The 23,322-nt window shown below is 38.7% G+C and overlaps 1 protein-coding gene across 1 annotated transcript; it reads right to left on the bottom strand.

Moving 5' to 3' along the window:
- Positions 1 to 4,450: 4,450 nt before the first annotated feature.
- Positions 4,451 to 23,089, bottom strand: CHORDC1 (cysteine and histidine rich domain containing 1). Its single transcript, XM_075491131.1, has 11 exons — positions 22,752 to 23,089; positions 17,065 to 17,114; positions 14,959 to 15,015; positions 14,334 to 14,494; positions 13,633 to 13,733; positions 12,588 to 12,646; positions 11,456 to 11,526; positions 11,126 to 11,231; positions 9,280 to 9,399; positions 8,546 to 8,608; positions 4,451 to 7,993 (listed from the first exon to the last, which is right to left on the bottom strand). The coding sequence occupies exons 1-11, from the start codon at positions 22,813 to 22,815 to the stop codon at positions 7,850 to 7,852; spliced, it is 996 nt and encodes a 331-aa protein (XP_075347246.1). The 5' UTR covers positions 22,816 to 23,089; the 3' UTR covers positions 4,451 to 7,849.
- Between the last annotated feature and the right edge of the window lie 233 nt (positions 23,090 to 23,322).

The following is a 23,322-nucleotide window of genomic DNA, read 5'->3' as shown; positions in this document are numbered from 1 at the left end:
AGCCTGGCAAGTCCCGAGACCCTGCAGAGCTGGAACAAAGCTTGTGTGTGCCTTGCTACTAGCCGTGCCAGTACTGTATTTATCGAGCCGTCAGCAGAGATGGGCACTCAGGGACTGCCTGGGGGAGATCCCACGTTTTTGAAAGAACAATCGTTAAGGACAGCTACTTAAATATAGTCGTATACATACTTAGTATCTAGTCCTGGCAAATCTGAGATATGGATGAAACAGACGTAGCTTTTCTTTCCACATTTTCAAACCATCCCAGTTCACGTAATTCAGCCTGACTGGACTTTGGTTTTGCACATATCAATCATTCTTGTCATCTGCAGTCTGATAAATGATAACCTGCCGGAGGACTAGATATTTATATACTATTCAGAGTGTAACTGCGGGAGTCAGCGCTTGCCTCTCAGGCAGTATTGTACTCCGTTTTGTACTCAAACATAATTACCAGAATATGGAGAAGCTCTGGCAAAATCTGTCAGCCCTCTCACAGCTACTGCTCGTTCTGCAGACAACTATACTTACAACTTCAGTGAAGAATACCTACAATGTATGGAGGGAAAATGAGGACATACAACACTGCAGATTGCAACATACCCTTGAAAAGTTACGTTTACTTAAGTACCCCTATGGGACAGTTCAAGATAAAAGACGTGCATTATATAATAAAACTGTGAAATGCAAAACCTCATTAAAATGACACATGCTTTAGTTTAAGAAATGTGCGCTCAACATTTTGGTACCATGCTGAAGTTTTTGGCCACTTTTCATTGTGCAAGTCCCAACCACACTGCAGTCTTCAGGCAATGTGCATCAAGGTAATGGTTCAATAATAAATGCAGTAAACTTAACTGTCTGCGTTCTAAAGTAAAATATTGTTGAGGAGAAATAACAGCAAAAGAAGAAATGCTGAACAATGCCACTGCACTCACAGAGCACATAGCAACAAGGTGAACCTTTATAAAGATATGGGAAAAAAGTATAAAACACTGTGATTTGAAAAGTTTCAGTGCTTTGGCTCATTCACAGCTGGAGTTGTTGCTTTGCATTAACCTTCAGCCTTAGCATGTTTTCTACAAACTATTTCATTTTGCTATGAACATGTGAAAACCTTTCTCTTAAAAATTTATTTTCAACTACATTTTAATATTCTCCCTTCATTTTACCATCTTTGTCTTCTTTACAGCTGTTAACTGCTCTTGGAAAGCATAAGCATCCCATTTAAGTTATAAATCCATTGAAGTAAAAATTTTGTAACAGATGTGCCGACAGGCTTCTGATTTGCAGAGCTACAACTAAAGAATAATTCTGAACTGAACGCTTTTGTTGTAGGTTTTGTTCATGAGTAGACACTCCAAATGTTAACGGCTTTCACAGATGAAGGCAAAACATTTAAAGTTTGGGTTAATGTTTATGTATACAACAATATAACTTGATTACAAGGTATTCCCTTAAAAAAAAATTTAAACCCTTGGGGTCAGAAGCGCACAGTATCAACTCTGCCTCTTATACATGAGTCTGATTTTCAATAAAGGAAGAACAAATTAGGTTAAGCATGTTAGGCTACAAGCACATTAGGTTAGTTTTCTCCCAAGCATTGAATTCAGCAGTAATATTGCAGTATCGATATTTATCATAAATTTAAAACACATTTCAGAGAACAAGGTTTCTGGACTAAAAATATTTCATAGATGGTTGTAAGGTAACAGCTGTGCCTCCAGCTAGCTTTGAATGACTTTTGTTGCAATGCAGCTTTTATTATTTAAGAAGGAACTAATTTTTCAAATACTTGTTTCCAGTGGGTAGCAAAAATATTTTATTCAAGAGGACGCTTCCTGCTCACACAGAAGCGCTGGCTGCAAAAAAACCTGCACGCTTTCTGGATAGCCAGACTCAGTCATCATATAGGTTGGTCAATTAAGCTAAAGAAAAAGAGGTGGATGCATTTCACATACCTCCAGACTACAGGTACCTGTTCCTACAGCCCCTTTCCTTTTAGGCTCACAGGACTGACTACAAATGCGTAGTTGACAGCAATCAGGTACAGTAGTTCTTCATTCCTGTTCATGCCAACATTATGGCAGGAAAACCAAATGTTCAGAAGTTGAACAGAAAAACATTGACTTACGAACACGGGTTGAAATCTTTTTGCCTCCAGAGAAGCCTTAAGGATGTACTCTTTGCCTGCCCATCCCCCTAACTGCTAACATCTCCCTAACACCCACCCTTCATTTTGCAGACAAACTCAGAGAAACCGAATTTGCTTGACTAACAATCATTTGGCACAGTAACTGTGGATTGGTTTATAACGTTGTCATGTCCCACCGGTGGGGAGGGAGACGGGAAACCGTGACGCCAAATATGTCACGTGAAGGGCGCGAGTCTGTTGTGTGGCTAAGGGAAAAGAGGTGGCCTTCCTGTTGAGTCACCAGGTTCAGAAAGGATCCCCTTGCTTTATAAACTCCTTCTCAGAGAGGAGTCAAGTGCGGCTGGATCCAGTCTTGGTCTCAGACTTGGTCAATGGTTTATGTCTAAGGGTTGTGAGGACGATAGGGATAGCCACACGGCAGAGTCAGCGTTTGCCTGCCAGGGCCCTCTCTGCCCCACTTGGGAGTGACTCAGATTCACAAATTCCCTTGGACTAAATTAAGGTGAAACGACACCAAACGATCAGTTGGGCACTTTATTTGTGGTGGGAACAACTTGAACATGGAATGCATCAACTTGGAAATCTGGAAAGCATAGAGGGGTTGGCAACGGTGGGATCTGGTTGGAACATTTGTAAGAAGGAAAGGAAAGGGAGGAAAAGGAGAGAGAGCGATCAAGAGAGAGATCACCACCCTTGGATCCCGCCATGACGATGACGGGCATGGCAATCCTCCCGTGATGGGCGCGCACCTGGTTCCCTGGGGGCGTGTCTTTTATACTCTAGTCCCCGCCTCCGGCTACGCCCCTTGAGGGCTTATATGGTTCTTGTTCTAGAAGGTTCTCAATCTCTGCGTAGGCGCTGGGGGGGTGGTCCCGAGGGGTCTCTGGGGTGGTCAGATAAGCTCTGTGTGACCTCTGGCCATACACGGTGAGTCGCTGTGGGAGGTACACCAGGACACGGGACCGCGCGTCCTCCCACACGCTCTCCACCTCCCGTGCTGGCTGACCCCTGCCGAACTGGCCTCGCCACAGTGTTTGAGACATTAACTCTTGCAGTCTCTCACAAATGTCTGTGACAGTATGTTGGTTCTCTTTGGTTAAAACACCTACCCAAACTTGGAGAAAACACAAAGTTGTTATTACCACGGAAAACTTCAGGCCCCAAGAAGTGAATTCTTTTTCTCTCCATTGTGGGAATGCCAGAGGTTTTGACAGAGGTTTTGACATCTTCTTCCTTTTTCCAAGAAACCAAGAAAATAGTAAAAAAGCAGGAGAGCTATAATATCTTCAGCGCTCTTAGAAACAGCCCAAATTTGGAATTATTCCAGTTCCAGTAAGTTTGTGACAGCTCAAAATTCTTGGACAGAACAATTCCCGTGAATGAGACCGGCCCCCATCTGAGCAGCCACGCTTACTCAGAGTGCTGCAATACTTACGTGTCTTGACTGGGCTGTCGCGTTAGAAAGCAACAGGCAAAGAAAGAATCCAAGGGGTGGGGAAAAAACCCTTTGCCACCCAGTTTCCCTCATATATAGACTGGTCCGTGGGAAATGCCCACTGACATTTTATTTCCACAACCATGTTGCAAATCAAAGGGAAGTTCTGTCCCATAATAAAAGAAGTCCAAAAAACCCCAAATGCAACCAGCATGTAGTAAGAATTTTATTGAATACATTTAGAAAAAAACTAGAGCATGACAACATGAGATTAATTTCTGTATATAAGTTTTATGAATGTGCAGAATCAAACAACCATGCAAAATGACATCTCCCCGCTTCAACTGTAATTCAAGACTCTTATAATGGCAAAATTATTACCACCTTAAAACAGTGTTCCAGACACGTAACTCATTACTTTAAAAAGGATCTCGTTCCTGAACGGAGATAAAAAAATTTTAGTAGCAATAGGGAAAGACCAATGATTAACAGGTACAGTATTTAACCAATACTCATGCCATGTTTAAAGAATGCAAGCAAAAAATGCCTTGTTCCATAGAATAAGGTTTTTTTTTTTCCAGGCAAAATTCCTAGTAAAACTAGTCCCTAAACTACTGAAATGGTGACTTGATAATGTACATGTTCCAGAAGATCATCCAATGGAAGATTTGTCAAGTTGTATCAGTGCCACGTAAAATGTAAGAGTCCGAGTAGCTGAACAGCCCAGTGCTCAACAGTATATTAACATTAAAAATAAATTCCAACTCCTCCAAGAAATGGTGTTACAGATGTAATATGTAATGCTAGGTAGGAAAATGGGCTTATACATGAGGGAAGAGATTAAGATTTCTGTCACAAACTTGTATACCTATGCAATTTTTCATATTAAAAAGGGATTGTGAAGGAAAAGTTTTATATGCACCTGGACAGCCAGTTCTGAGACATGTAATATGCTGTGTACGTGTGTAACGTGTAAGCCCACACTGAAACACACGACAGCTTTTAAAGACTCATTAATTATAAAAATATAGCTAGACCGTGTCAAGTTAACCAACCTGTTAAATACAGCACAACTTCTGAAAATGTGAAAAAAAGGGTAAATTTAACAGCAAGTATTCCCGCACATACTTGTTTGCAGTTTAGTTTCACTATCATTAGACAAGCCTATGTGATCAAAAATCACTTCGCTTAGTTTCCAAATCTTGCTTTTGAGAAAGTATCGTGATTGTTTGGTACACTACAGTTGGTTCCACCTTCTCTCCACATTTACTAATAAAAGTTACAGCCAAGCCAATATTCCACTGAAGCGTCAGCTACCACTATCCACGTCAAGACGGCGTTTCATGAAATACCTGGATCACACATTGGTGTGTTGAAGCCTGTTCTGAGCAACCACTCAAAACGCGCAAATTCAGTGACACAGCTTTTGCAGCTTGATGATGGATGCTGACACACGGTTATAAAAAGCTGCTAAGAATTAATGCAGTTGAACAAGAGGTTTATGGCAGTCTATACCATCTGAAAGTTTATCCTTTTATTTTGAAAAAAATCCCAGGCCATAGAAAACAAAGCTATTATTTGTAAAACCTACACCTTTCTGCCTGATCGAAGCTGGTGTTTTCTTCTTGTTTGCTTACTTTTTTAAACAGGCAAATTTTAAAAGTGGTTTTCTTGCCACTGATGGGGAAAGTCATTATAGAACTCCTGAATTATCTTTACTTTTGTGCTGAAAGTATGAACAACAGGAGAAGAGTAGGAGGAATGACTAAAAAGCAAAAGCAAAACTGAGGACCATGTTTACAGGAGCTTTCTTCTACTTCTGGCCAAGTTGACTCAGCTACCAGCAGAACATACTTTGAAAGAGTATAACAAACAGTTAGGGGGTCCCAAAGCCTGCAGCATTAACAGCAGAAGGTCCATTCATCCACATTTCTCTCCATTTAGCATTTAGTATGCTAAGGGAGAATATGACTTGCTTAAAACCAGAAATTCCATTTTCCCTAGAAATTCCACTTCCCCATTCCCAGTTCTTTAAAAGGGATTTTACATGATGTAAACCTACTGCATGTAAAGATGCAAATAAATTGAAAATATGTTAAAAAATGTGGAAAACATAAGATATTTAGGGTATTTATATATCTGTATGGATAGACACACATTTGAACTTGCTTGTTAAATAAGAACTTTATCCTGGCATTTAAACACTGCTCATCTTGCTGTCCAAGTTCAGAGTTCTGCATACAAAAACACAGATGGCACACTGGTAGCTACAGCTATCTAGAATTTTTCATCCAATGAAGTAGTTGTTCTCAGTATCATACTAGTAAGAGCTCCACTTGTTGGTTCAGAACACGTCAGGGAACATCTGTTCAATTTTTAAAGGACCATTTGCAGGCATACATTTTTGTAAGCTTGTACCCTATCACTTCACAGCACCTGACATGTTCAAATTTATTAAAAAAAAAAAAGGCAGAATTATTAGAGGTTAATAGAATCCTTCAGGCAGAACTTAAGAGCTGGAACTTTTAATAGGGGCCCAAGGGAGTAAGCAACTACACTCCCTCCAAGTCAATGAGGAAACAGGATCTTGAAATGAAGGTAAAGCACCATCAAAACAAATATCAAATATACAGCACTGGTATTACTTTCTTGGTGTTTGGGGATGGTTTCTTTGGTAATGTATTTCCTACTACTTTAAGCATGAAGTAGGATTTCAAGTACTGCCAGAGACAGAACTCTGAGCTCAAGTCAAATTATACCTGTTGGAAAACGGTAAGATTCTTAGAAATCCATATTTAGCTTCAGAATGCCTTTACTATGTTCTGTGTTTCTCTTGGCATTATGGCAGGTCTGCCAAGGTAGGCCACACATTTCAACAGTCCACAGGACTGCTTCTTTACATATGTAAGTTTTGGCACAATAAATAATGGTGTACATTTTGCATGACTTCTATACGAAAACGTTGTTTTTCTTTCAGGTGCAACAAAATTAAGAAACTAGTTCAAGCAGAAAGAGAAAGCGACATCATTGCATGTGTTGCTGCTTGGATAAAAGTATCATCTTTAAAACCATCCTGTTTTCAGCCACAAATCTTTACTGATGGAGAACTGAAAACAAAAAGGTGGTCTTGATTTCTAATTACAGTGATTTGCTTATGCTGTTCAAAAGAAATAATATTTTTAAAATATTTTAATTCAAAGGTACAATTATGATTTGAGACAGACTTTTTAAAGCTTGTTGTTTGTTTCTCCTAAGATTTGTCCTGTAGATAAATTTAGTTCTTAGATTACCATCCTCAGAAACAAGAGCTACACATATCTACATGGAAATAATTTTTCTGAGACACCTACAGTGTGTACTGGCTTCTCCTACTACACATATCCACCTACTTCAAAAAAAGATTAATCATTTTGAATGTTGTAGAATAGGACCAAATATATACAGCACCTTGGTAATTTTACAGTAGTTTGCTTGTTTGTATATTCTCCAAAGCTGAGATGTTAAGTTATTCAGCCATTTCACTGTCCATTCACTTTTATATTTAACAATTCAAATACCAAAGGTACGGGAGGAAAAGAAAAAAATCCCCTCTTGCCAACTTGGTTTTTATTTTAATCTGATCTCCTGCTTTTATACAAGAAAGACAGCAAAAGAGTCAGCAAGTACTGAAATCCTTAGCAAAATACCTTTTATTCCATCCCTCCACAGCCAATAGGTACTGAAACAACCCTTAGTTTCAGAAGACAAAAATGCAAGTCTACAAGTGTTCTTTTGTATTTATGTTCATGTGCCTTTTTATTCTAGATGTAGAACTGCATGTTAATCACTTCATAAACTCAGATTTTTGTATCTGTATTACTGTATGCTTCATAATGAACAGTGCTGAATTTAATATGTGCTACCCAGTAGATCCAGTCTAAACCAAACATTTGAAAAATTAACACACACAGTGGGCTGAGAACACATCTATTTGGATAGTCAGTGCATGGTAGGTAAGGTTGTAAGCAAAGGGCAAATAGCTCTTTTACTCTAAATCCCCATGGAGACACTGCAGCTAGAATAAATACACTCATGGGAGCAAGAGCAGAAATAGCTATTACCCTTCAAGTTTACACCCCCATTTACTGTGCATCAGATTTCTTTGTAGAAGGGAACATATGATCCAGCATAAAAAAAATGAATCTATATAAAAGTTATATATTTGATTACAGTAGCAAGTCACCACTTCATAATGGGAAATAACTTGTCTCTTGGAATCATTATTGATCTGAATTCTCTTTTTTTTGTTGTGTGTTGGATACTGGTAATTCAAGACTTGCCCATAATAGGGGCTCTGCTTTTCTCATAGTAAGCTCAATCTTTGTAGCCGTCATGTTCACGTAACTCCTCTTTACATCAATTACCTAAAACAGAAAACATATTTCACGCTTCAATTTAAGAAATAGACTGTTAGATATTTGGGAATTAAGTTAGGAAGAGTACCTTATCACCAAATTTCAGTAGATGATTAGGTAGATGGAGTTCCCTCTGTTGTCAGGAAAAGTCAACCCTCTCTCAAGTCATGAACATATGCCTGTGCATATGTAACATATACATTGGTCTAACACATTCATAAGCATGCAATTACATATTGTCAAGGGTTTCTGCAACACCACTATCATGGTGTTGGGATCTTAGGACAAGTCGGGACAGAAAGGACCTCAGGAGGTCACCTTCTGCTCAAACTAGCATCAACTATGATGTAGTGTCTGATCACTTGGGGCATTAGATTCAGATTTAAATGTAGATTACTGAATGACATACAACTGAATCTCTTTCAATAAGCAGAGTAAGGAGGAAAAACACACTGTTTTGAAAGAGAGGAAGCTGAGGGTTTGTGTTTTGGGTTTTTTTTGTTTTTTTGTTGTTTGGTTTTGGTTTTTTATTTAAAATAGAAAAATTATTCTTATACTTACTCCCCATAATTTCACACTGCGATGAAATTCCTTTTCTCCTTCAAATACAATATGGATATTTAACTGAACAGGAAAAACAACAGAACATTTTGTCAGGCTAATAAAACATACACAAGTATGTTTAAGCAAAATATATCCCACTGGGACTCAGATTCTTCAACAGGCAAAGTGATCAACTTGCCCCTCAGACACAGAAATTAAAATCTATTCTGATATGGTATCATAGCCAATAGTGGCCATACATGCATCCTGGAATCTCTTATTTTCTCCAAATGTGTGATTAAGACATCAGAGAAGCATTTTAACACTTGTTTAATATTAGTAGCTGTGAAACTGCATACCATGAAGAACTATATTAAATTACATTAAGCCAAATACAATGAAATTATGAATCTATAATTATCTACACATACGGTGATGCAAATCCATCACATTCAGGTTTTAATTGAGGAAGTTAAATTAAAGATTTTTTTGGACATATTATATTGCAGCTTTAAAAAAAAAACCAAAAAACCCAAAAACAAAACATTTAAGCACAGATGTCCAAACAGAAGAGAAAAAAAAAATGCTATACATACTTGAACAAACATAAATGCCAAGAAAAATCCATTACTCAAAAAAGATTCTTATGCTATTCTACCTCTGCCTTGTAAATAAAGCAGAACCCAGATATACCTAACTTCAAGCTTCTGTAAGAATTAAAAAAAGAATTACATCTTAAGGTAGATACTCACCATTGTGCTATTGGCTTCTACATAGCTCAGATCAGGAAGAGAGTTTTTAGCATATACAGAAATAGTCACTTCTCCTCCAGTCTGGTGCCAATCATGCCTGCATGGAACTACTTTCTTTCCCTATATAGGGAAAAAGTTATGAAAAAAAAAAAGACTTAAAATTGCATTCAGGAGTATTTTTAACAAGATTAATCAGGATAAAAGCCCAGGACTATTTTAATAGCCAATAAGCATAGCTAATAAAGGACTATATTGCATGTTCACAGGAGACTGCAAGACTCCACTTACATCTTTTTTTACTAAATATTTCAACTACTGGTCCCTGACAAACATTAGAAGTGAGAAAACCAATACTTATGACAGAGACTACAGTAGGAAACCAGGACATTGTGATAGAAAAAAAACCAACCGCAACACAAAAAAAAACAACAAAAAAGTCACTTGTTGGATTAACTTCCCTTCCAAGACTACAGTTATCCAGCACGTAGCAGAAAGGAACCAATCAAAGAAAAAGCAAGTCATAACTCCAATAAACTTTAATATTACTGCAAAAAATTATTGAATATTACCCTCTGTTCTCTGATGCAGGAAAAATAAACAGTTAAGAAAAACCAAAACAACAACAAAAAGGTAAAGTCAAAAAACCCCTGTTAGCTAGAAGCCCATTACCTCAATATAGACACATTTAATACACCCATCGTTTCTTAACATCTGGGTAAATTCTTTACAAGAATACTCTCCTGCTTTAGGGTCACAACTTCAGCTTTTTTTTTTTTTAATCCCTCTGTTCTGTATTTGAAAATACTTCTTAAACACAAACATAAATCTTCAAAACAAGCAGCAATTCCATGACTTAAATGAAGTAAAGGACTTGTGAAGTAACTGTTATAGAATGAGGTAACAGAACTACACTTTCTATAATATACCTTTATTTCCTTCTGGTTAAATGTTACTGATGTTTGCAGTACCAAACTCATTCTGCCTCAGCAATAGACAATAACAAGAATTTTGTGTTCACCTGCATCCAACATGTGACCAGCCAATGCTTCTGAAGTAAGTGTTCAGTTTCATTATTACGTTCTATAATATTCTCTAAGAATCTTTTTAAACCTTGAGTGGAAATATTTTTCAGCTTGTAATTCTGCAGTTTGTTCCCAACATTGCCATGAAATACCTACAAACTAAACAGATGCTCTCTCTGTTATTTGTTATACTGGTAGCCAAACCAAAACACTGAATTAGATTCAGACCAGAAAAATATTCAGACGTGTAAACAATCCAAATTGGACAGAAAGAGATCCTTCTATCCCCCGCCACAGAACCTCATCGACCTTATCTGCCCTGCCATCCCTACCTAAACAACAACTCAGCTACTCTGAATGAAACTGGAAGTACAGTTATTTTACTACAGAACATGTATGGCTGCTCTCTTCATGGTCTTTGGGGGTGGAAAGACTTCTTATAATCTTATTTTAAACGAATATATGTGGAATATATTCTATAAGGAATACCATAGACTTTCTTGACTAACAAAGCAGAAAAGCCTGCCTTTTTTTTTTCCTATATTTGCCAAAACCACTTTTACTATAAAATAATGATACTATACGTATCACTAAAAAGAAAGGTTAAGAAGGGTTGTACTCTATTACAAGTATGCTTCTACCAGAGATGACTTCAAACTCCATTCCTCTGTTGTCATGCTGTGCATAATATCCTCCATATTATTTCAGAGGTAGCGATCTGTAACAGCTTGACTACCGCAGTAACTCAATCAAGCTACTAACTACATTTGAGTATTCAAAATTCAGAATGGCCAGCTACAGAATGCAACGTTAATGCTACTTACCACATCCTTTTTAGTCCATACATGTGTTCCTGTTGTGCAGCCTTCTTGAGCTAAAAATGTGTTGAAGTCAGATGTTTTCCTTTTACAACAGCTCCAATACTTCATCCTGGAAAGTTTGCAAAGTAATTAAAAAACAATATTTAGGACACTATTTACTGTGAGTACTTAAGATCTTTCCTTTATGCAATATTACTGTTAACTTAGTATACCCTCTTCAAGCAATTTTTGGCTTGAAGAAGAAACACAGAATGAAAACAAGGCAACATCTACAAAGAAAGCACGAACACTTAATAGACTAATTAAAAAACCTGAAGGTAACTGAATACTAACCCTTCGTGGAATATAGGTACACCAGAATGGTATATACATACTTCTTCTGTGCTGTGTGGTCCTTCGTATGTCTAGTAAAACAAAGCATTTAAAATGTATTACTGTTACGGGGTGTGGACCAAGGAAAAAAACAGAACAGAACAAAACGCAACCCACAAGAGAAACATTGAACGAAGTACTACAAAGCTTTTGAGTAAATAATCTAAATGTAATGGCTTGCCCTAGCTTTTCAAAATAACCATTCAACCTGCATTCACAAAATTCCCTGGCACTCCTCTGAAGAAGCTATACTTTGTATTAGTTCAATGGAGTACATCAAGGGTGACACCATCTATGCTCATAAAGGTCACTTTAGATCCTCAGAGATGTCTATCTTTAAAAATACTCTGAATGTTCAGAGAAAACAAGTACTCAACTGGAAAATAAATTAATCATTCACAAAACACATGGATTCTCAAACAGAAATAAATTAAACAATATACAACTCTGCCCCAGAGTATCATATCAGTTCTTCCTAACACATACAAGAGACTGCTATAAATTCTCCTCCCACCAGTTTCAGTAGAAAATGAAAAATCTGTCAGATGTCCAGTGACCTATTTAAATTCTACTGTCTTGTTCTGTACAACACAAGGGTGTCAATGTAAAAAACTTTCAGTTTAAATGACCATGTAATATAAAGACTAATTTTGGTGCTAGAAGTGTTAAAACATTTTCTTTGTTGATTCTTCTGGCAGGAAGCATTAATTGATAAGATCTGCAGATGCTTCTGACCTACACCCAGATTATCAAGAGCAATTCAAGTGTTATCAGTAAGCCACCTCTCACCAATAGTATATTTAACATTTTACGTTAAAACACATCAGGATCATGGGTTTGGCAAGCTTACTAATTAGAAGTTCAGGACAGGCTTAAAAAAAGTAATCTTAGACTTACTGCATCCACAGTACAAAACAGCCCACATTTGTCCATACTAGAGTGTGTTATCAAATGTGCATTCGTTAAGCCTGATGGACTTTGTGCCATTTCCAAATCAATTTGTAGCACACAAAAAAACAACCAAGAAAGGAAAACAAAATGGCACACTTAATAGTTTAGCAGCTGGGTTTAAGAGTGGAACTGAACCACTTACTTTTGAACAGCCTGCATTTTTACATGCCGTCCCAATCTTGATTTCATCACTGTCTTCCTCTGTAAACAGAATCATATTATAGAAAATAGCAACTGAATTGTACAATGTACTAAATATTTTGCTTTTATTGAGAATTAAAACAAGCTAAGGAGTAGATTAGGGGAAAAAAAACTCTCAAGCTGTCTATTTTCTGCCTGGCACTGAAGTCTGCCAGAAAGGTACACAGAAACAGAAAGTATGCAAACATTCCAAAAGAATTATTACCTAGGCATGAGATTCTAGGTTCTGTGCCTTTACACCGGTTTAAGTGGGGCAAAAAAAGACTGACGAAACAGATTATTACAATTATAGGGGAAGAGAACAATCACTCATGTTGTTTGGTTTTGTAAAACTAAGAATGTAAAAAGCTCCAACTGCTGTCTATAAATACACACAAGGAAAGAATTTGGATACCAAGTAGAACGAAGAGCTAAATGACAGTTTTGGCACAAGAACAAGAGAGTATAACATAGCCGCAAATGTAGGTTGAAATTAGAAAGTGTTTCTTAAGGAGCAGTGTAGTTCTGCAACCAAATTCCAAATAAACTGTGGGAATAAAAAAAGAGGAAAAACAGACAAGGGAGAACCAACTAGACTTCAGAAGAATTTCATCAGTTTATGAAAGGCTTTATATGACATCGTGTTTGCAATAACATAGGAGCAGAGTTCATTGCTTGGGAAACTCTTTCCATCATATATTCAGAAATGGATGTTCCCATCATGTCCATTCTAACCAGGAAATCTCACAAAATAGGCAGTTCAAATAATTTTAATGGGAACATACTGCTCCTAACATCCAAGTCTTCACATTGTTCACAGTTAAACTTTGATTATCATTCCCTAGACTGGAAGATATTTCCCAAATTTAATAATCTGGGAAATACTCCCAGAACAAGAACATAATTACATGAAATAATTACTTCAGAAACAACAACAAAAAAATAGCATTCATTTATTTGTGTGACAATTAGCATCATATACCTACTTAACCTCCCTATATCCTTACCTTTTTTCTCTTCGTTTTCTGATGACAGTTTCAGTTTATCTAGTGCTTGCTTCAAGGAAGCTGACACTTTCAGCTGCAAATTTGTCATTGGCTCGTCTGGGCTAAAAAAAAGTCCATGTATTCATGTCAGCTTCATGAAAAAGAATTTACAAAAGACAACAAAGTAGTAACTTTCAATCTTGCGATAAGGCTCTTCCTTTCCAACCTGCCTTACAACAACAAACAAACAAACAAACTAGATTTGTAATGCCAATTGTTACTGTTTATGGCAAAACAGACTAGAAATTTAGAAGGCAGTCTTGGACTTGAACAGGAAATCCTAAATACTCTACCACAATAAAAATAAATCAGAGAGATTAAGGACTCTAAATACAAGCACCCTAAAATTACTCTTTATGACTGTTTAAAACACTAAACACAACTTTCAGTGGCATTCTAAGCTACGAGGCTTTAGACTGCAATTTTTGTTTCCTATGAAGCTAAATGCTGAGAGATCCAGTACTACCTTGTCCTAACCACAATTCTTTTATCTCATTTTGAAGCTTAAGATAACATCATCACTGCTACCAAACATGAGCTCTTTTAAGGTTAATTTGGGAATTTTTACACTGTATGAGATGTGTAACACTGAATAACTAAACGATCTTCAACTTGGCCAACTGACCACAAATCTGGCAAAACCTAAGTTTCATATACTGTACCTTGGCCTTTTAATTGTTTCCAATGGTTTTGGTGCCTGAATTATGTGTTCTTGAAATTTGGGTTTCAGTTCAGCTAGCTCCTTCCGTTCAGAGGTAGTTTTGACTTCTGGTTTAACAGGCTCAGGAGGTTTCTCACTGTTATGGGGACCCTTTGTACAGCCCTATTATGGAAAGCATACGTTTATATATATGCAGTGTAATTTGTGTGCACAATTAAAAATTATCAAAAACTGCAACTTATTTCTTCAGCCCCATCTTCTCCTTTAAACCCACTCTAAACGTTGGCTGCAAAGGAAATCCCACAACTGAAGTGGAAAATATCTTCATTTGGATGTACGTTAAAGAAAAATGCATGCCTTCCATAATCGAGGAAAGTAACAAAAAATATTGACCTTCCTTCATTGTTAACAAGCATCTAAATAGGTTTTGACAGAACTAATTACAACCATTAGAGCTTGAAAATGAGACTTGACTTCAACATTATATCAAGAAAAATAGTGCATGCAAGATTAAATTAGTTTTAGCAAAAGTACGCAAATTTTAAACATGTAAGCACATATACCATTTAATATTTATCACTGTCATTTGACAAGTATAAAAATTGTAAATAATTGTGAGTACATACCACAATGCTTAAGAAGTCAGAAAAGTCTGTTGTTCTTCTCTTACAACACGACCAACCCTATAAACATTTTGGAATAAAAATAAAACAAGCATGACTACCTTACTTGGCAACAGCTTATAAAAAGCAAAAGACTAATTATATTCCTTTACAAGATGCAGCACATCATGATTAGAGATTATTTTCTTCCCTTCTTTGGACAATATTATCATCATGTGCATTTTTAGAAGCCAGAGAAACCTGTTACAGCTGCCATTTCTAGTTCACTCATGCTGCCTTAATCAGATAGTTCGGTAAACCTGAGGCAATATCTCCATGACAGGTTAGGTACCAACTCTGTACGACAGAAGCAGAAATGTTACTTTATCTCAAAGTAACACTTAAGCAAAACAAACAAATACTATACCTGAGACTAGGCACACCTGTGGCATAATGTACAGGCCCCCTTCCTAAAACGACGAGGATTTTTTCTTTCCTTGAGCACTAGTCAAGTCTTTCAATTGCTTATTTCCCACCACAAAGCTGGAGATCTGCCTTGCATAGCCATCTATCCAACTACATCAATCAAGAGCACTTTTTATTATATAAACCAGAAATCCAATTTTGGAGAAAATTATCTTGCCACTGTGAATAATGTATCTTACAACTCAAAGAACCTTATTAAAGGCAACAGTTTGACTAATAAATGCACCACCGCTTTGGGAGCTTAAGCAGTGTGACACAATAGGTTTTAGGTAGGTGGTTCTAAAATATCCTCAAAGTATTAACTATTTCCATAGTCAAGGAGACAGAAGGTTCACCCTGCCCACTTAAGGTTATCTAGAATTCATAGCAGGAAGAAAACTGCCCATACAAATTACGATAATTTTTTAATTAGGCCAAGAGATAGGATAAGGAGAGTAGGGAAAGTAGTATTTGTTTTAAAAATGGTGCGTATATAAGAGGGAGTAAACACAATCTTTTCAGGTAACTGTATGATTTCTGTCTATATAATTAGGTAGAAGTCTTAGGTACTGTGTTATGAGTACAACTATAATTTTGTACAAAACAAATTGCCATAGTCTAAGTAACTGTATCGTATTTGATCCAACAGCATCCATCCTAATTTGCAAGTGGCACACTGTGGCCAATTCCAGAGTCATGCACTGCAATATCAGCAATAGCTCACAGAAAACATGCTACCCAGCACATGTGCACAAGGTTCCATGAGCCCAAAAGACACCACATTATGGGACAGCGATGAGATGCACTGCCAGTAGAAGCAGTTCCTAAATACCAAAAAAAAATGCTTGCCCCAAAGCTCAGTTAAATAGCAGTTCGGTGTCCTAAGAAAGGTCACTTAGGCTACACCTGTATTAATACAGTAAACAGTGCCAGGCTCCATTTCTGGACACCAGATTTCTGGCCATACACTATTAAATTGTTAGAACGATTTCCAGTACTGTTTTGGCAGTTGTGTCTCAGATAATTCCCTGTAGGCACTTTGGATGCATCCAGTAGATCCTGAAGTAGGAAAACAGTTTAATATAATGAATGTGGGCTATGCAGTTGGCCTAAGCACTGGAGACCAGTCACAAGTATATTTAATTCACTACTGAAGATGTAGCCAAGAATCCTGGGCAGCTGCATCAGAAGCATGGGCGACCAGTCCCAACTTAATCAACATACTCATTTGTCAGATTAACAGAACACAATTATTTTTTATAGTAGGCAAATGTCACATACACATTAGTTCACTAGCCACATAAGACCACAAGCAGCTCGTTTGAATTCCAAGCAGGTTAATTAACTGAAAGAGTATGACACCTCCCAATGCCTCCAAAGACCTATTCAGAGGACCTAATTAAACTGTTGAGACACATGAAGTCAATCAATAGGAAACATGTGTCATAGACTTGCATGGCATTTAGACCATAAGAGTACAGTTTTTAATTTCTTCTTCGGGTTCGAGTAAGTGTGCTTTTCTAATTTCATGGGGTTGCTCAAACGTGATAGGCTGGACACCAGTTTCTACAACTGAAAGATTTGGAATTAAAAAGGAAAACAAGCATACTTTTTACATATATGGAAAAAAAAAGGTAAGACTTAAAAAGCTAGTTGCATACTTACTTTGAGAGCATCATGGAAGACTGGCACACCTGGATGATACGTGCATGAATCTAGAAGAAAATTACTATTATTAATATTCAGGCATACCAAGAATCCTTATTCATCTGATCACAAACCCAGCAAAAATTTCACACTTGCAATTAATGTATGCCATAAACTGTCCCACTTCCCCAAGTGCACATGATTATGAAGGAAAACACAGACTCCACACAACACACTTTCTGAGGGCATATATTAAACCTAAATAATCCAGATTTTTTTTCTTCTATATTATACAACACAAACCAGAAAGCAGGCATCTAAGACAAACTTTTACTCCGTGTGGAGCAAGTAAATTTTCTATGGACCATCCCTTGCCTTCGTCAATAATTAGTCTTTAATGGTAATTCAGCATAAGTAAAAAAAGTGGCCCTATGGCCACCCGACAGACATGAAATACTGGTTCACAGCGTCAAATACATCTATTTGCACCTGATCAAGGCCTTCTACCTAGAAGCACTCTGTTAAAAGATTCTCTTAACACAAATCTTGAGTTCATTATTTTACCCATGAAAATAAGCTTGTTCTTTTTTCACTGTTTGTGGCATCCTAGGTCACTTAAGGACTTGAACCCAAAGGCCAGTCTTCCACATACACAATTTAGACATGTCAATACTATTAATTATTAATAGGTTCTGTACAAACGCTACACTGAAACATGACTTCCATTATCTGAACTGTTTATATTCACAGATGTTTATCAACACTACAGCTTTTTATGTAGCAACGGCTCCTTTTTTACTTAGCAGATGTATTTTTCAAGTATAATATAATTGCTCTGATTATAGAACTTCTCTTTGACATATACTGCATGGATATTATTTTAATGACCTGACTCTAAAGGTGATGGGAAACACTAGCTATCTTTTAACCTTTAAAGCAAAAATTTTGTTGTTTTTAGAAACAGCTAAAATTAAAAGTGACACAAACAGTAACAATTTTTATAATAAGCCTCCGTAAAAAAGAAGAGTGAAAAAATCACAATTCACATAATAAAAGGCAAAAGAGAAAAGTGATAAATAACTTTATTAGTAATCTGCCTACAGATATTAAATGGGCTTAAAGACAAATAACTTTGTTGTTTTCATTTTTTATAAATATGTAGACTTTTAAGAAATCTTGCTTAGTATCATTTTCTTTAGTTTTATATTCAGTGCCTAAGACTAAGGCACTAATACAGTCTGACAGACATGTTGCTTTAAGATGACAGTTCCCACCTTAACTCAAAAGGAACATATTTTGGGATGTTAGTCCTTCAGATGGACTTACATACATATCCATGAACTTCTACCAATTCCTTCAGCTTCAGGACGAAAAGCTAATGCTTTTGTAAATGTAAACCTCATAGAAAATAAAAAAAAAAAGCGGTTATTTTGTACAAAAAGCAGAGGACTTCACTGCTAAATCAAATAAAAGTAAAAACAGAGGTTATTCTTTTCCAAAAGTATGAAAGTATGTCATCATAAGCATCATGGTAGTAAAACTAAGCTCTGTTTGCAGCAAAGATTATTTCTGAATCAGAAGACGTAAATTAATATTTCTAATCCCTCACAAACATGTGGGATTAAATGAGAGAGGTGCTATTAGTCAGTGCAACATTTTTCGAGACCAAAACCATCTTATGATCAATTAACTCAGGGACAGCTATCCTCCAGCTCACAAGGCAGACACAAACAAGTGTCTGTTTGTCCATCTGGCCAAGTCCAATCCTCTTTCCTTGCTTCCTGAAGCCTTCTCTGCAGGAGATACATCATGGAGCAAATGACAGCCCACTCTCTGCTGCTATCTCATGACGGCCATGCATGTTCCACAACAGAAAATACTGAGACAAGGAGTTCTGCAGTATCTCAGAAAGAGGCAGTAGGACTTATCCACTAAGCAGTCTGACATTCTGTGTACCAAAGGACAGTAAAATGTCCCTCATTTTCACTCATACTGAGCCCAACAACTCTTATCTGATTAAAGTTTTAAAGATGATTATAGTCACCTGAGCAGTTCAAAGCACGTCTATTTCTGATTTGTCAGAGTTCAACTTCCAGCCTTTGGTTGCTATTCTACATTTTTCACTGAAAAAAAAAATCAAGTCACCTCTCCACTGCTTTTAATACCTTTCCTTAACCAGAATTAACTTAAGAAAAAACAAACTTAAGGTTTTTTAAAACAATGTGTTTTCTCTCACCCTCAGATCATTTTTGGAGATGCAAGTACCACAAATTTTCAGATTGTTTAGTGGGTTCTTTTTTAATGCTGATTTCATACCCAAACCAATCCCACTCTCACAATGTACACACTGCTGTTCGCTGTTACCTTACTGCTACATCCTTGCTTATTCCTTGAAGCACTTTATTAGTCTTTTTGTTAAATATCAAAATAGAAGATGGTACAGATCATCCAAACTTAGAGGTATTTACAATGGAATCGTGTTGAATTCTTGAGGACGAAATAAGACACCTGTCTATATACAACTTGCAAACCGACCTGCTATCCTGTGGGAACACTCCAATACTTTGCAAGCTATGCTTTACAGCCCCAAAGCAATGGAAGGTCATTAAACCTGATTAACTTCCTTCAGCACCTTGGGGAATTTGATGCCTTCAAGTCCTTGCTGAAGCTAGGAAGCTAAGTCCACTGAACTTCTCACAGTGTTGGAAAAAAAACTATAGAAAACAGGACAAACATGGTATGGCAAGAGCTTATAAATAGTTCACAGAGAAAAGAATGGCTCAGCCTGAGAAACAGAAAGCTGTGGGGAAGACAGAGGATCAGAGGATACACTTTACAGGAACAGAATTTGAACTGTGGGGACCAGACAAGGTTAGAGAAAGCTGACTTTGGGCACACAGACTCAAAAAATCTAGGCTACCATTTCTTGCAACTCCATCTCTCACTCACTCTACCTCAAAAATACATAAAATAAGTTTTCATCAGGTCTGTGATCATATTTATCCTGGAGGTGCAACATCACTAAGTCTGATCTAAGGAAAAAGGATATAAAGAAGCATGACAAAGCACGTGCTTCTGTTCTGGCAATGGACCAAATTAAACCACATTAAGAAAGATACGAACTATAGCCTAAACCAAAAAATGTTGCAGTACAGTGAAGAAATTGAGACAAACACATATAACATATACACTTTCCATCTGTTTGTGCACACCACCTTTACAACTGTCATTAAGCAGCACTGCTTTCAAACCTAAACCAAAGTGTGCATGTACTACCTCATACCACTGTTTTAGCAACAAAATTTGACCTGGCCTTGAAATGGATTAGAAATGGTCATACGGTCATTCACAGGTACAAAAAAAAAAAAAAAAAAAAAAAAGTTAAAAACCTACTACCGCTTTTGAAGTTAAGTTCTACATTCTATGTCAGATCCTGTACAAGCATTCAACAGCGTGGATTAACTAGTAGTTAACGTATCTAAAATGCATGTGAAATTTGTACCTTGCCAGGCATGCCATGGATGAATTCATAACTGTGCACTCAGTCACAACTGTGTAGACATACCTTTAATGCTTTCCCTCAGGCTGTTTTTTCTGCCCCTCTTTAAGAAGCATATAGTCCTTCACATCAGCCAGTTGCCACTTGCTCATAGTTTGGAAACAATTAGAGTTTCTACAGAAAATACATGCATATATTATTTCAGCCATCTGGTTCTAAAGAGAAGATTAATGGCCTCTTACATCAATCATCTCTGTGGGAATATCTATACTGCAGGCTGAATGTAGACAAAAATACCTGAATGATCCAATACTGCTCTGAGGCCAGCAGGCCTTATTTTCTACCTATTTTCATTTAAGAAAATTTCCTATATTGATCCTAAGCTTAACTATTAGATTATGTCAATGCAAAACTTCTTATTAAAGGGATAAGTATTTTGGTGTTTAACACATGTACTAGCCTTAATCCCCACAGTATTTTAGAATTAAATCCAAACACAGTTCTGAAACACAAACATTTGAACTCGACAGCCATACACAGCTAAATATGGATCTAGATACCTAAGTAGTAATCATCCCGTTGACTATGGTGAAGTTTAGGATGCCAAAAGTTATAATCACTCTACTTACACTGAAAATGACAAACTTGGTTTTCTGAAGTGGCCTGTGAATAACTACGTTTACCTTTAGAACTGCTTAGTCTAGGACACGGTAATTCCACTAAGTGTTCCAGCCATTTACAGAAACAAACTTCATCTCACGAAGTTGCTTTTCCCCAATCCAAGCACCATACAATTAGCATAGGGCCATGCCAACCAGATCTGGTCTACTCCAACTTTGATCATGAACTTAGGAACACATGGTAAAGAACTGTTATTTTAATAAGAAATATAGGTTATGAAGCCGCAATGAGAATTTTTAATATGAACACCCTTATCTGCTTTGTCTTTTGGGGCAAAGGGATGCAGGGGGTGGTGGTGGAAGAGATCACTAAATGGGAGCATTCCACAACTATGCCTGCTTTTTCTGTTACTAACATTACTGAGTCTTACTCGAAATGCTGCCCCTCTTTGGAAATAGTTCGCTCAGAAAAATAAACACATTTTATGCCATGGTTCTTAACCACAGAATATGCACATGCTAGAACGTGTTAGCCTACTTCTAATCTTGTGGGTCACTAAAAATTAAGCTGATGCAAAGAGGCTATTCTAGAAATTCAGCCAACAGAGTTACATTACAAACTAGTTGAGGGCAAGCCTACTGAAAACTCAGATCCCTCTTTTGCAGCCTGTGTGGAATTATGAAACCTAAAATGATAGCGCTTTGAAGATGTTTCACCAGGTATTGGATTCCCAGTATGCATAGGGGAAGCACTGCCAAGAGCTCACAGTAATTAGCAAAGCAGACATACACGTATCATAAGATACATTTAATTAACTGCTGCAAGTCCACATACTACAATTAAAAGAAAAAAGTAGTTGGTAACTGCTATGTATGCAACACCCACAGAGGCTCTCAAAAGAAAAACGTCTGTTACCCAAGGCCTCCAGTTTCTACGTTTAGAATGTATCACACTAACGTACAGAACTGCTTCTTATTGCCTCTTTTCCCTCATACTGCTGTGAACAGTTCTATTATTATAAAAGAACCTTAGAGCCAGGCTCACCGCCAGCCCCGCACTTCCGCACTGAAGGGACAGCCTCCAGCCCGGGCAGGTTTCGCTGTCCAGCTGCCGCGAAGCCCACAACGGAGCAACCTGCAGCATCGTTTTACCACACCACACCACCCCTCCGCCCCCAAAGCGACAGAAAGCACCACATGAAAACAGAGGTTTCCCCGGGGAGAAGCGAGCCGGGACCAGCATCGTGCAGTAACAGGCGAAGGCGGGAGGGACACACAGACACACACACATCCCCCCCGCAGGCCAGGGCTTTCCCTGCCCCTCAGTGCTGACCGTCCCCAGCGGCCTGGGTGACAGCTCCGCACCGCGACGTGGCTCCAGTAACCGGGAAGGACATAGAACGTGGCGAGCACGCCGGGCGCCTCAGATCGCCCCTCAGACCCTCCCCGCAGACCCCTCGTAACCCCCCCGAGAGGCCCTCCTTCACAGCCCCCAAACCGAAAGCTGGGGGGTGAGGGCGGGGGGCAATGAGGGACGCATCCCGCGCCCCCCTTCCCGCTCCGCCGCCTTTCCCCGCCGCTCTCACCCTCCGTGTTGGTTTCGGGGTCGAAGCGCTGGCCGCAGCCCCGGTTGTAGCAGAGCAGCGACATGGCGGCGGAGCGGCCGGCGGCGCTTCCTGCCCCACCGCTCAGGAGAGCGGAGCCCCGGTGGAGCAGGAGGCAGCAGCCGGAAGCCGGGCAGCGCCGGGGGGCGGGACGGCTCCCTCGGCGGAAAGAGGCGGCCGGAGCCTTCCGGAATCTTCACGAAGCTTCGGGGGAAGGGGAGAGCGGGCAGCCGCGACTGCGCAGGCGCCGCCGCCCGCCGCGGGAGCTGTTGCCAGAGCGAGAGGAGGAAGAGGAGGAAGGAGAGGAAGGTGCCGGCCGGCAGGACGCCGCAAGGCGCGTGCGCACGGCCAGGGGCGTGGGAAGCGAGCGGGTCGCGGCGCGCACGCGCAGTGCGGCGGGGCTGGACGGGGCGGGGGGAGGGTCGCGGCGGGGACTGCGAGTGCCGCCGCGCGGGTGACTCTGCGGCTTCGCCGCCCGCGGCAAGGCTGGCGCCGGGGTAAAATATGCGTGGAAAGCCCTTGAGCTGCAGTAGAAGGAGGCGGATTGCCGCCG

This window comes from Mycteria americana, chromosome 1, assembly GCF_035582795.1.
Source record: "Mycteria americana isolate JAX WOST 10 ecotype Jacksonville Zoo and Gardens chromosome 1, USCA_MyAme_1.0, whole genome shotgun sequence".
Lineage (NCBI taxonomy): Eukaryota > Metazoa > Chordata > Aves > Ciconiiformes > Ciconiidae > Mycteria > Mycteria americana.
This window is presented reverse-complemented; position numbering and strand designations above follow the sequence as displayed.